This window comes from Schistocerca nitens, unplaced genomic scaffold, assembly GCF_023898315.1.
Source record: "Schistocerca nitens isolate TAMUIC-IGC-003100 unplaced genomic scaffold, iqSchNite1.1 HiC_scaffold_468, whole genome shotgun sequence".
NCBI lineage: Eukaryota > Metazoa > Arthropoda > Insecta > Orthoptera > Acrididae > Schistocerca > Schistocerca nitens.
Window position 1 is genome coordinate 7930604 of NW_026046001.1, and position 11340 is coordinate 7941943.

The 11340-nt window shown below is 63.8% G+C and overlaps 1 protein-coding gene across 1 annotated transcript; it reads left to right on the plus strand.

The window, feature by feature from the left end:
- The first annotated feature begins 1060 nt into the window (after positions 1-1060).
- On the plus strand, positions 1061-11314 carry LOC126232333 (trichohyalin-like). The gene is made up of 8 exons (XM_049942611.1): positions 1061-3037; positions 3153-3389; positions 3503-4495; positions 4581-5474; positions 5590-6987; positions 7103-8614; positions 8783-9061; positions 9161-11314. The coding sequence occupies exons 1-8, from the start codon at positions 1061-1063 to the stop codon at positions 11312-11314; spliced, it is 9444 nt and encodes a 3147-aa protein (XP_049798568.1).
- Positions 11315-11340: the final 26 nt, after the last annotated feature.

The following is an 11340-nucleotide window of genomic DNA, read 5'->3' on the forward strand; positions in this document are numbered from 1 at the left end:
GCAGAAACGGCTGCGCAGGAACGGCTGCGCAGGAACGGCTGCGCAGGAACGGCTGCGCAGGAACGGCTGCGCAGGAACGGCTGCGCAGGAACGGCTGCGCAGGAACGGCTTCGCAGGAACGGCTGCGCAGAAGCGGCTGCGCAGAAGCGGCTGCGCAGAAGCGGCTGCGCAGAAGCGGCTGCGCAGAAGCGGCTGCGCAGAAGCGGCTGCGCAGAAGCGGCTGCGCAGAAGCGACTGCGCAGAAGCGGCTGCGCAGAAGCGGCTGCGCAGAAGCGGCTGCGCAGAAGCGGCTGCGCAGAAGCGGCTGCGCAGAAGCGGCTGCGCAGAAGCGGCTGCGCAGAAGCGGCTGCGCAGAAGCGGCTGCGCAGAAGCGGCTGCGCAGAAGCGGCTGCGCAGAAGCGGCTGCGCAGAAGCGGCTGCGCAGAAGCGGCTGCGCAGAAGCGGCTGCGCAGAAGCGGCTGCGCAGAAGCGGCTGCGCAGAAACGGCTGCGCAGGAACGGCTGCGCAGAAACGGCTGCGCAGAAACGGCTGCGCAGAAACGGCTGCGCAGAAACGGCTGCGCAGAAACGGCTGCGCAGAAACGGCTGCGCAGAAACGGCTGCGCAGAAACGACTGCGCAGAAACGGCTGCGCAGAAGCGGCTGCGCAGAAGCAGCTGCGCAGAATCAGCTGCGCAGAATCAGCTGCGCAGAAGCGGCTGCGCAGAAGCGGCTGCGCAGAAGCGGCTGCGCAGAAGCGGCTGCGCAGAAACGGCTGCGCAGAAACGGCTGCGCAGAAACGGCTGCGCAGAAACGGCTGCGCAGAAACGGCTGCGCAGAAACGGCTGCGCTGATACGGCTGCGCAGAAACGGCTGCGCAGAAACGGCTGCGCAGAAACGGCTGCGCAGAAGCGGCTGCGCAGAAGCGGCTGCGCAGAAGCGGCTGCGCAGAAGCGGCTGCGCAGAAACGGCTGCGCAGATACGGCTGCGCAGAAACGGCTGCGCAGAAACGGCTGCGCAGAAACGGCTGCGCAGTAACGGCTGCGCAGAAACGGCTGCGCAGAAACGGCTGCGCAGAAACGTATGCGCAGAAACGGCTGCGCAGAAACGGCTGCGCAGAAACGGCTGCGCAGAAACGGCTGCGCAGAAACGGCTGCGCAGAAACGGCTGCGCAGAAACGGCTGCGCAGAAGCGGCTGCGCAGAAACGGCTGCGCAGAAACGGCTGCGCAGAAGCGGCTGCGCAGAAGCGGCTGCGCAGAAGCGGCTGCGCAGAAGCGGCTGCGCAGAAGCGGCTGCGCAGAAGCGGCTGCGCAGAAGCGGCTGCGCAGAAGCGGCTGCGCAGAAGCGGCTGCGCAGAAACGGCTGCGCAGAAACGGCTGCGCAGTAACGGCTGCGCAGAAACGGCTGCGCAGAAACGGCTGCGCAGATACGGCTGCGCAGAAACGGCTGCGCAGAAGCGGCTGCGCAGAAGCGGCTGCGCAGAACGGGTGCGCAGAAGCGGCTGCGCACAAGCGGCTGCGCAGAAGCGGCTGCGCAGAAGCGGCTGCGCAGAAGCGACTGCGCAGAAGCGGCTGCGCAGAAGCGGCTGCGCAGAAGCGGCTGCGCAGAAGCGGCTGCGCAGAAGCGGCTGCGCAGAAGCGGCTGCGCAGAAGCGGCTGCGCAGAAGCGGCTGCGCAGAAGCGGCTGCGCAGAAGCGGCTGCGCAGAAACGGCTGCGCAGAAACGGCTGCGCAGAAACGGCTGCGCAGCAGCAGCTGCGCAGAAGCAGCTGCGCAGAAACAGCTGCGCAGATGCAGCTGCGCAGAAACAGCTGCGCAGAAACAGCTGCGCAGAAACAGCTGCGCAGAAACAGCTGCGCAGAAGCGGCTGCGCAGAAGCGGCTGCGCAGAAGCGGCTGCGCAGAAGCGGCTGCGCGGAAGCGGCTGCGCGGAAGCGGCTGCGCGGAAGCGGCTGCGCGGAAACGGCTGCGCAGAAGCGGCTGCGCAGAAGCGGCTGCGCAGAAGCGGCTGCGCAGAAGCGGCTGCGCAGAAGCGGCTGCGCAGAAACGGCTGCGCAGAAACGGCTGCGCAGAAACGGCTGCCCAGAAACGGCTGCGCAGAAACGTATGCGCAGAAACGGCTGCGCAGAAACGGCTGCGCAGAAACGGCTGCGCAGAAACGGCTGCGCAGAAACGGCTGCGCAGAAACGGCTGCGCAGAAACGGCTGCGCAGAAACGGCTGCGCAGAAACGGCTGCGCAGAAACGGCTGCGCAGAAACGGCTGCGCAGAAACGGCTGCGCAGAAACGGCTGCGCAGAAACAACTGCGCAGAAACAGCTGCGCAGAAACAGCTGCGCAGAAACAGCTGCGCAGAAACAGCTGCGCAGAAACAGCTGCGCAGAAGCAGCTGCGCAGAAGCAGCTGCGCAGAAACAGCTGCGCAGAAACAGCTGCGCAGAAACAGCTGCGCAGAAACAGGGCGCAGAAACAGCTGCGCAGAAACAGCTGCGCAGAAACAGCTGCGCAGATACAGCTGCGCAGATACAGCTGCGCAGATACAGCTGCGCAGAAACAGCTGCGCAGATACAGCTGCGCAGAAACAGCTGCGCAGAAACAGCTGCGCAGAAACAGCTGCGCAGAAACAGCTGCGCAGAAACAGCTGCGCAGAAACAGCTGCGCAGGAACAGCTGCGCAGAAACAGCTGCGCGGAAACAGCTGCGCAGGAACAGCTGCGCAGGAACAGCTGCGCAGAAACAGCTGCGCAGAAACAGCTGCGCAGAAACAGCTGCGCAGGAACAGCTGCGCAGGAACAGCTGCGCAGGAACAGCTGCGCAGAAACAGCTGCGCAGGAACAGCTGCGCAGGAACAGCTGCGCAGCAACAGCTGCGCAGCAACAGCTGCGCAGAAACAGCTGCGCAGAAACAGCTGCGCAGAAACAGCTGCAGAAACAGCTGCGCAGAAACAGCGGCGCAGAAACAGCGGCGCAGATACAGCGGCGCAGAAACACTCTATAGCCTCCGGTTACAGGAGCGTACCTCCATGTTCAATGTTTTTTGGGCAGTTGAACATGTAAAGTTGAATCCCGTACGCACGTGGTAGGATCTCTAGACCACGCGCGCGTACGGAGTTCGTCACCCATGCTGTTGCAGTGAAGTCTCATCAGAAAATCAGAAACAGCTGCGCAGAAGCGGCTGCGCAGAAACGGCTGCGCAGGAACAGCTGCGCAGGAACAGCTGCGCATAAGCGGCTGCGCATAAGCAGCTGCGCAGAAGCGGCTGCGCAGAAGCGGCTGCGCAGAAGCGGCTGCGCAGAAGCGGCTGCGCAGAAGCGGCTGCGCAGAAGCGGCTGCGCAGAAGCGGCTGCGCAGAAGCGGCTGCGCAGAAGCGGCTGCGCAGAAGCGGCTGCGCAGAAGCGGCTGCGCAGAAGCGGCTGCGCAGTAGCGGCTGCGCAGTAGCGGCTGCGCAGTAGCGGCTGCGCAGAAGCGGCTGCGCAGAAGCGGCTGCGCAGAAACGGCTGCGCAGAAACGGCTGCGCAGAAACGGCTGCGCAGAAACCGCTGCGCAGAAACGGCTGCGCAGAAACGGCTGCGCAGAAGCGGCTGCGCAGAAGCGGCTGCGCAGAAGCGGCTGCGCAGAAGCGGCTGCGCAGAAGCGGCTGCGCAGAAGCGGCTGCGCAGAAGCGGCTGCGCAGAAGCGGCTGCGCAGAAGCGGCTGCGCAGAAGCGGCTGCGCAGAACCGGCTGCGCAGAAACGGCTGCGCAGAAACGGCTGCGCAGAAACGGCTGCGCAGAAACGGCTGCGCAGATACGGCTGCGCAGGAACGGCTGCGCAGGAACGGCTGCGCAGGAACGGCTGCGCAGGAACGGCTGCGCAGGAACGGCTGCGCAGGAACGGCTGCGCAGGAACGGCTTCGCAGGAACGGCTGCGCAGCAGCGGCTGCGCAGAAACGGCTGCGCAGAAACGGCTGCGCAGAAACGGCTGCGCAGAAACGGCTGCGCAGAAACGACTGCGCAGAAACAGCTGCGCAGAAGCAGCTGCGCAGAAGCAGCTGCGCAGAATCAGCTGCGCAGAAGCAGCTGCGCAGAAGCAGCTGCGCAGAAGCAGCTGCGCAGAAGCAGCTGCGCAGAAACAGCTGCGCAGAAACAGCTGCGCAGATACAGCTGCGCAGATACAGCTGCGCAGATACAGCTGCGCAGAAACGGCTGCGCAGAAACGGCTGCGCAGAAACGGCTGCGCAGAAACGGCTGCGCAGAAACGGCTGCGCTGATACGGCGGCGCAGAAACGGCTGCGCAGAAACGGCTGCGCAGAAACGGCTGCGCAGAAACGGCTGCGCAGAAACGAATGCGCAGAAGCGGCTGCGCAGAAGCGGCTGCGCAGAAGCGGCTGCGCAGAAGCGGCTGCGCAGAAGCGGCTGCGCAGAAGCGGCTGCGCAGAAACGGCTGCGCAGGTACGGCTGCGCAGAAACGGCTGCGCAGAAACGGCTGCGCAGAAACGGCTGCGCAGAAACGGCTGCGCAGAAACGGCTGCGCAGAAACGGCTGCGCAGTAACGGCTGCGCAGAAACGGCTGCGCAGAAACGGCTGCGCAGAAACGTATGCGCAAAAACGGCTGCGCAGAAACGGCTGCGCAGAAACGGCTGCGCAGAAACGGCTGCGCAGAAACGGCTGCGCAGAAACGGCTGCGCAGAAACGGCAGCGCAGAAACGGCTGCGCAGAAACGGCTGCGCAGAAACGGCTGCGCAGAAACGGCTGCGCAGAAACGGCTGCGCAGAAACGGCTGCGCAGAAACAGCTGCGCAGAAACAGCTGCGCAGAAACAGCTGCGCAGAAACAGCTGCGCAGAAGCAGCTGCGCAGAAACAGCTGCGCAGAAGCAGCTGCGCAGAAACAGCTGCGCAGAAACAGCTGCGCAGAAACAGCTGCGCAGAAACAGTGCGCAGAAACAGCTGCGAAGAAACAGCTGCGCAGAAACAGCTGCGCAGATACAGCTGCGCAGATACAGCTGCGCAGATACAGCTGCGCAGAAACAGCTGCGCAGAAACAGCTGCGCAGATACAGCTGCGCAGATACAGCTGCGCAGAAACAGCTGCGCAGAAACAGCTGCGCAGAAACAGCTGCGCAGAAACAGCTGCGCAGAAACAGCTGCGCAGGAACAGCTGCACAGAAACAGCTGCGCAGAAACAGCTGCGCAGAAACAGCTGCGCAGGAACAGCTGCGCAGGAACAGCTGCGCAGAAACAGCTGCGCAGGAACAGCTGCGCAGGAACAGCTACGCAGGAACAGCTGCGCAGGAACAGCTGCGCAGGAACAGCTGCACAGGAACAGCTGCGCAGGAACAGCTGCGCAGGAACAGCTGCGCAGGAACAGCTGCGCAGGAACAGCTGCGCAGAAACAGCTGCGCAGAAACAGCTGCGCAGAAACAGCGGCGCAGAAACAGCGGCGCAGAAACACTCTATAGCCTCCGGTTACAGGAGCGTACCTCCATGTTCAATGTTTTTTGGGCAGTTGAACATGTAAAGTTGAATCCCGTACGCGCGTGGTAGGATCTCTAGACCACGCGCGCGTACGGAGTTCGTCACCCATGCTGTTGCAGTGGAGTCTCATCAGAAAATCAGAAACAGCTGCGCAGAAGCGGCTGCGCAGGAACAGCTGCGCAGAAGCGGCTGCGCAGAAGCGGCTGCGCAGAAGCGGCTGCGCAGAAGCGGCTGCGCAGAAGCGGCTGCGCAGAAGCGGCTGCGCAGAAGCGGCTGCGCAGAAACGACTGCGCAGAAACGGCTGCGCAGAAGCGGCTGCGCAGAAGCAGCTGCGCAGAATCAGCTGCGCAGAATCAGCTGCGCAGAAGCAGCTGCGCAGAAGCAGCTGCGCAGAAGCAGCTGCGCAGAAACAGCTGCGCAGAAGCAGCTGCGCAGATACAGCTGCGCAGATACAGCTGCGCAGAAACGGCTGCGCAGAAACGGCTGCGCAGAAACGGCTGCGCTGATACGGCTGCGCAGAAACGGCTGCGCAGAAACGGCTGCGCAGAAACGGCTGCGCAGAAGCGGCTGCGCAGAAGCGGCTGCGCAGAAGCGGCTGCGCAGAAGCGGCTGCGCAGAAGCGGCTGCGCAGAAACGGCTGCGCAGATACGGCTGCGCAGAAACGGCTGCGCAGAAACGGCTGCGCAGAAACGGCTGCGCAGAAACGGCTGCGCAGAAACGGCTGCGCAGAAACGGCTGCGCAGAAACGTATGCGCAGAAACGGCTGCGCAGAAACGGCTGCGCAGAAACGGCTGCGCAGAAACGGCTGCGCAGAAACGGCTGCGCAGAAACGGCTGCGCAGAAACGGCTGCACAGAAACGGCTGCGCAGAAACGGCTGCGCAGAAACGGCTGCGCAGAAACGGCTGCGCAGAAACGGCTGCGCAGAAACGGCTTCGCAGAAACGGCTGCGCAGAAACAGCTGCGCAGAAACAGCTGCGCAGAAACAGCTGCGCAGAAACAGTGCGCAGAAACAGCTGCGCAGAAACAGCTGCGCAGAAACAGCTGCGCAGATACAGCTGCGCAGATACAGCTGCGCAGATACAGCTGCGCAGAAACAGCTGCGCAGAAACAGCTGCGCAGATACAGCTGCGCAGATACAGCTGCGCAGAAACAGCTGCGCAGAAACAGCTGCGCAGAAACAGCTGCGCAGAAACAGCTGCGCAGAAACAGCTGCGCAGGAACAGCTGCTCAGAAACAGCTGCGCAGAAACAGCTGCGCAGAAACAGCTGCGCAGGAACAGCTGCGCAGGAACAGCTGCGCAGAAACAGCTGCGCAGGAACAGCTGCGCAGGAACAGCTGCGCAGGAACAGCTGCGCAGGAACAGCTGCGCAGGAACAGCTGCGCAGGAACAGCTGCGCAGGAACAGCTGCGCAGGAACAGCTGCGCAGAAACAGCTGCGCAGAAACAGCTGCGCAGAAACAGCGGCGCAGAAACAGCGGCGCAGAAACACTCTATAGCCTCCGGTTACAGGAGCGTACCTCCATGTTCAATGTTTTTTGGGCAGTTGAACATGTAAAGTTGAATCCCGTACGCGCGTGGTAGGATCTCTAGACCACGCGCGCGTACGGAGTTCGTCACCCATGCTGTTGCAGTGAAGTCTCATCAGAAAATCAGAAACAGCTGCGCAGAAGCGGCTGCGCAGGAACAGCTGCGCAGAAGCGGCTGCGCAGAAGCGGCTGCGCAGAAGCGGCTGCGCAGAAGCGGCTGCGCAGAAGCGGCTGCGCAGAAGCGGCTGCGCAGAAACGGCTGCGCAGAAACGGCTGCGCAGAAACGGCTGCGCAGAAGCGGCTGCGCAGAAGCGGCTGCGCAGAAGCGGCTGCGCAGAAGCGGCTGCGCAGAAGCGGCTGCGCAGAAGCGGCTGCGCAGAAGCGGCTGCGCAGAAACGGCTGCGCAGAAACGGCTGCGCAGTAACGGCTGCGCAGAAACGGCTGCGCAGAAACGGCTGCGCAGAAACGGCTGCGCAGATACGGCTGCGCAGAAACGGCTGCGCAGAAGCGGCTGCGCAGAAGCGGCTGCGCAGAAGCGGCTGCGCAGAAGCGGCTGCGCACAAGCGGCTGCGCAGAAGCGGCTGCGCAGAAGCGGCTGCGCAGAAGCGGCTGCGCAGAAGCGGCTGCGCAGAAGCGGCTGCGCAGAAGCGGCTGCGCAGAAGCGGCTGCGCAGAAGCGGCTGCGCAGAAGCGGCTGCGCAGAAGCGGCTGCGCAGAAACGGCTGCGCAGAAACGGCTGCGCAGAAACGGCTGCGCAGCAGCAGCTGCGCAGAAGCAGCTGCGCAGAAGCAGCTGCGCAGAAACAGCTGCGCAGATGCAGCTGCGCAGAAACAGCTGCGCAGAAACAGCTGCGCAGAAACAGCTGCGCAGAAACGGCTGCGCAGAAGCGGCTGCGCAGAAGCGGCTGCGCAGAAGCGGCTGCGCAGAAGCGGCTGCGCAGAAGCGGCTGCGCGGAAGCGGCTGCGCGGAAGCGGCTGCGCGGAAACGGCTGCGCAGAAGCGGCTGCGCAGAAGCGGCTGCGCAGAAGCGGCTGCGCAGAAGCGGCTGCGCAGAAGCGGCTGCGCAGAAGCGGCTGCGCAGAAACGGCTGCGCAGAAACGGCTGCGCAGAAACGGCTGCGCAGAAACGGCTGCGCAGAAACGTATGCGCAGAAACGGCTGCGCAGAAACGGCTGCGCAGAAACGGCTGCGCAGAAACGGCTGCGCAGAAACGGCTGCGCAGAAACGGCTGCGCAGAAACGGCTGCGCAGAAACGGCTGCGCAGATACAGCTGCGCAGATACAGCTGCGCAGATACAGCTGCGCAGAAACAGCTGCGCAGATACAGCTGCGCAGGAACAGCTGCGCAGGAACAGCTGCGCAGGAACAGCTGCGCAGAAACAGCTGCGCAGAAACAGCTGCGCAGAAACAGCTGCGCAGGAACAGCTGCGCAGGAACAGCTGCGCAGGAACAGCTGCGCAGAAACAGCTGCGCAGGAACAGCTGCGCAGGAACAGCTGCGCAGGAACAGCTGCGCAGCAACAGCTGCGCAGAAACAGCTGCGCAGAAACAGCTGCGCAGAAACAGCTGCAGAAACAGCTGCGCAGAAACAGCGGCGCAGAAACAGCGGCGCAGAAACAGCGGCGCAGAAACAGCGGCGCAGAAACACTCTATAGCCTCCGGTTACAGGAGCGTACCTCCATGTTCAATGTTTTTTGGGCAGTTGAACATGTAAAGTTGAATCCCGTACGCACGTGGTAGGATCTCTAGACCACGCGCGCGTACGGAGTTCGTCACCCATGCTGTTGCAGTGAAGTCTCATCAGAAAATCAGAAACAGCTGCGCAGAAGCGGCTGCGCAGAAACGGCTGCGCAGGAACAGCTGCGCAGGAACAGCTGCGCATAAGCGGCTGCGCATAAGCGGCTGCGCAGAAGCGGCTGCGCAGAAGCGGCTGCGCAGAAGCGGCTGCGCAGAAGCGGCTGCGCAGAAGCGGCTGCGCAGAAGCGGCTGCGCAGAAGCGGCTGCGCAGAAGCGGCTGCGCAGAAGCGGCTGCGCAGAAGCGGCTGCGCAGAAGCGGCTGCGCAGAAGCGGCTGCGCAGAAGCGGCTGCGCAGAAGCGGCTGCGCAGTAGCGGCTGCGCAGTAGCGGCTGCGCAGTAGCGGCTGCGCAGAAGCGGCTGCGCAGAAGCGGCTGCGCAGAAACGGCTGCGCAGAAACGGCTGCGCAGAAACGGCTGCGCAGAAACGGCTGCGCAGAAACGGCTGCGCAGAAGCGGCTGCGCAGAAGCGGCTGCGCAGAAGCGGCTGCGCAGAAGCGGCTGCGCAGAAGCGGCTGCGCAGAAGCGGCTGCGCAGAAGCGGCTGCGCAGAAGCGGCTGCGCAGAAGCGGCTGCGCAGAAGCGGCTGCGCAGAAGCGGCTGCGCAGAAGCGGCTGCGCAGAAACGGCTGCGCAGAAACGGCTGCGCAGAAACGGCTGCGCAGAAACGGCTGCGCAGATACGGCTGCGCAGGAACGGCTGCGCAGGAACGGCTGCGCAGGAACGGCTGCGCAGGAACGGCTGCGCAGGAACGGCTGCGCAGGAACGGCTGCGCAGGAACGGCTGCGCAGGAACGGCTTCGCAGGAACGGCTGCGCAGCAGCGGCTGCGCAGAAGCGGCTGCGCAGCAGCGGCTGCGCAGAAGCGGCTGCGCAGAAGCGGCTGCGCAGAAGCGGCTGCGCAGAAGCGGCTGCGCAGAAGCGGCTGCGCAGAAGCGGCTGCGCAGAAGCGGCTGCGCAGAAGCGGCTGCGCAGAAGCGGCTGCGCAGAAGCGGCTGCGCAGAAGCGGCTGCGCAGAAGCGGCTGCGCAGAAGCGGCTGCGCAGAAACGGCTGCGCAGAAACGGCTGCGCAGAAACGGCTGCGCAGGAACGGCTGCGCAGAAACGGCTGCGCAGAAACGGCTGCGCAGAAACGGCTGCGCAGAAACGGCTGCGCAGAAACGACTGCGCAGAAACAGCTGCGCAGAAGCAGCTGCGCAGAAGCAGCTGCGCAGAATCAGCTGCGCAGAAGCAGCTGCGCAGAAGCAGCTGCGCAGAAGCAGCTGCGCAGAAGCAGCTGCGCAGAAACAGCTGCGCAGAAACAGCTGCGCAGATACAGCTGCGCAGATACAGCTGCGCAGAAACGGCTGCGCAGAAACGGCTGCGCAGAAACGGCTGCGCAGAAACGGCTGCGCAGAAACGGCTGCGCAGAAACGGCTGCGCTGATACGGCTGCGCAGAAACGGCTGCGCAGAAACGGCTGCGCAGAAACGAATGCGCAGAAGCGGCTGCGCAGAAGCGGCTGCGCAGAAGCGGCTGCGCAGAAGCGGCTGCGCAGAAGCGGCTTCGCAGAAGCGGCTGCGCAGAAACGGCTGCGCAGATACGGCTGCGCAGAAACGGCTGCGCAGAAACGGCTGCGCAGAAACGGCTGCGCAGAAACGGCTGCGCAGAAACGGCTGCGCAGTAACGGCTGCGCAGAAACGGCTGCGCAGAAACGGCTGCGCAGAAACGTATGCGCAAAAACGGCTGCGCAGAAACGGCTGCGCAGAAACGGCTGCGCAGAAACGGCTGCGCAGAAACGGCTGCGCAGAAACGGCTGCGCAGAAACGGCTGCGCAGAAACGGCTGCGCAGAAACGGCTGCGCAGAAACGGCTGCGCAGAAACGGCTGCGCAGAAACGGCTGCGCAGAAACGGCTGCGCAGAAACGGCTGCGCAGAAACAGCTGCGCAGAAACAGCTGCGCAGAAACAGCTGCGCAGAAACAGCTGCGCAGAAGCAGCTGCGCAGAAACAGCTGCGCAGAAGCAGCTGCGCAGAAACAGCTGCGCAGAAACAGCTGCGCAGAAACAGCTGCGCAGAAACAGTGCGCAGAAACAGCTGCGCAGAAACAGCTGCGCAGAAACAGCTGCGCAGATACAGCTGCGCAGATACAGCTGCGCAGATACAGCTGCGCAGAAACAGCTGCGCAGAAACAGCTGCGCAGATACAGCTGCGCAGATACAGCTGCGCAGAAATAGCTGCGCAGAAACAGCTGCGCAGAAACAGCTGCGCAGAAACAGCTGCGCAGAAACAGCTGCGCAGGAACAGCTGCACAGAAACAGCTGCGCAGAAACAGCTGCGCAGAAACAGCTGCGCAGGAACAGCTGCGCAGGAACAGCTGCGCAGAAACAGCTGCGCAGGAACAGCTGCGCAGGAACAGCTACGCAGGAACAGCTGCGCAGGAACAGCTGCGCAGGAACAGCTGCGCAGGAACAGCTGCGCAGGAACAGCTGCGCAGGAACAGCTGCGCAGGAACAGCTGCGCAGGAACAGCTGCGCAGAAACAGCTGCGCAGAAACAGCTGCGCAGAAACAGCGGCGCAGAAACAGCGGCGCAGAAACACTCTATAGCCTCCGGTTACAGGAGCGTACCTCCA

Coding starts and splice junctions, on each gene's coding strand:
- LOC126232333 (XM_049942611.1), top strand. CDS start 1,061: ATGCGCAGAAACGGCTGCGCAGAAACGGCTGCGCAGAAACGGCTGCGC. Junction 3,038..3,152: donor AACATGTAAAGTTGAATCCC/GTACGCACGTGG, acceptor GCGGCTGCGCAG/AAACGGCTGCGCAGGAACAG. Junction 8,615..8,782: donor TAGCCTCCGGTTACAGGAGC/GTACCTCCATGT, acceptor GCGGCTGCGCAG/AAACGGCTGCGCAGGAACAG.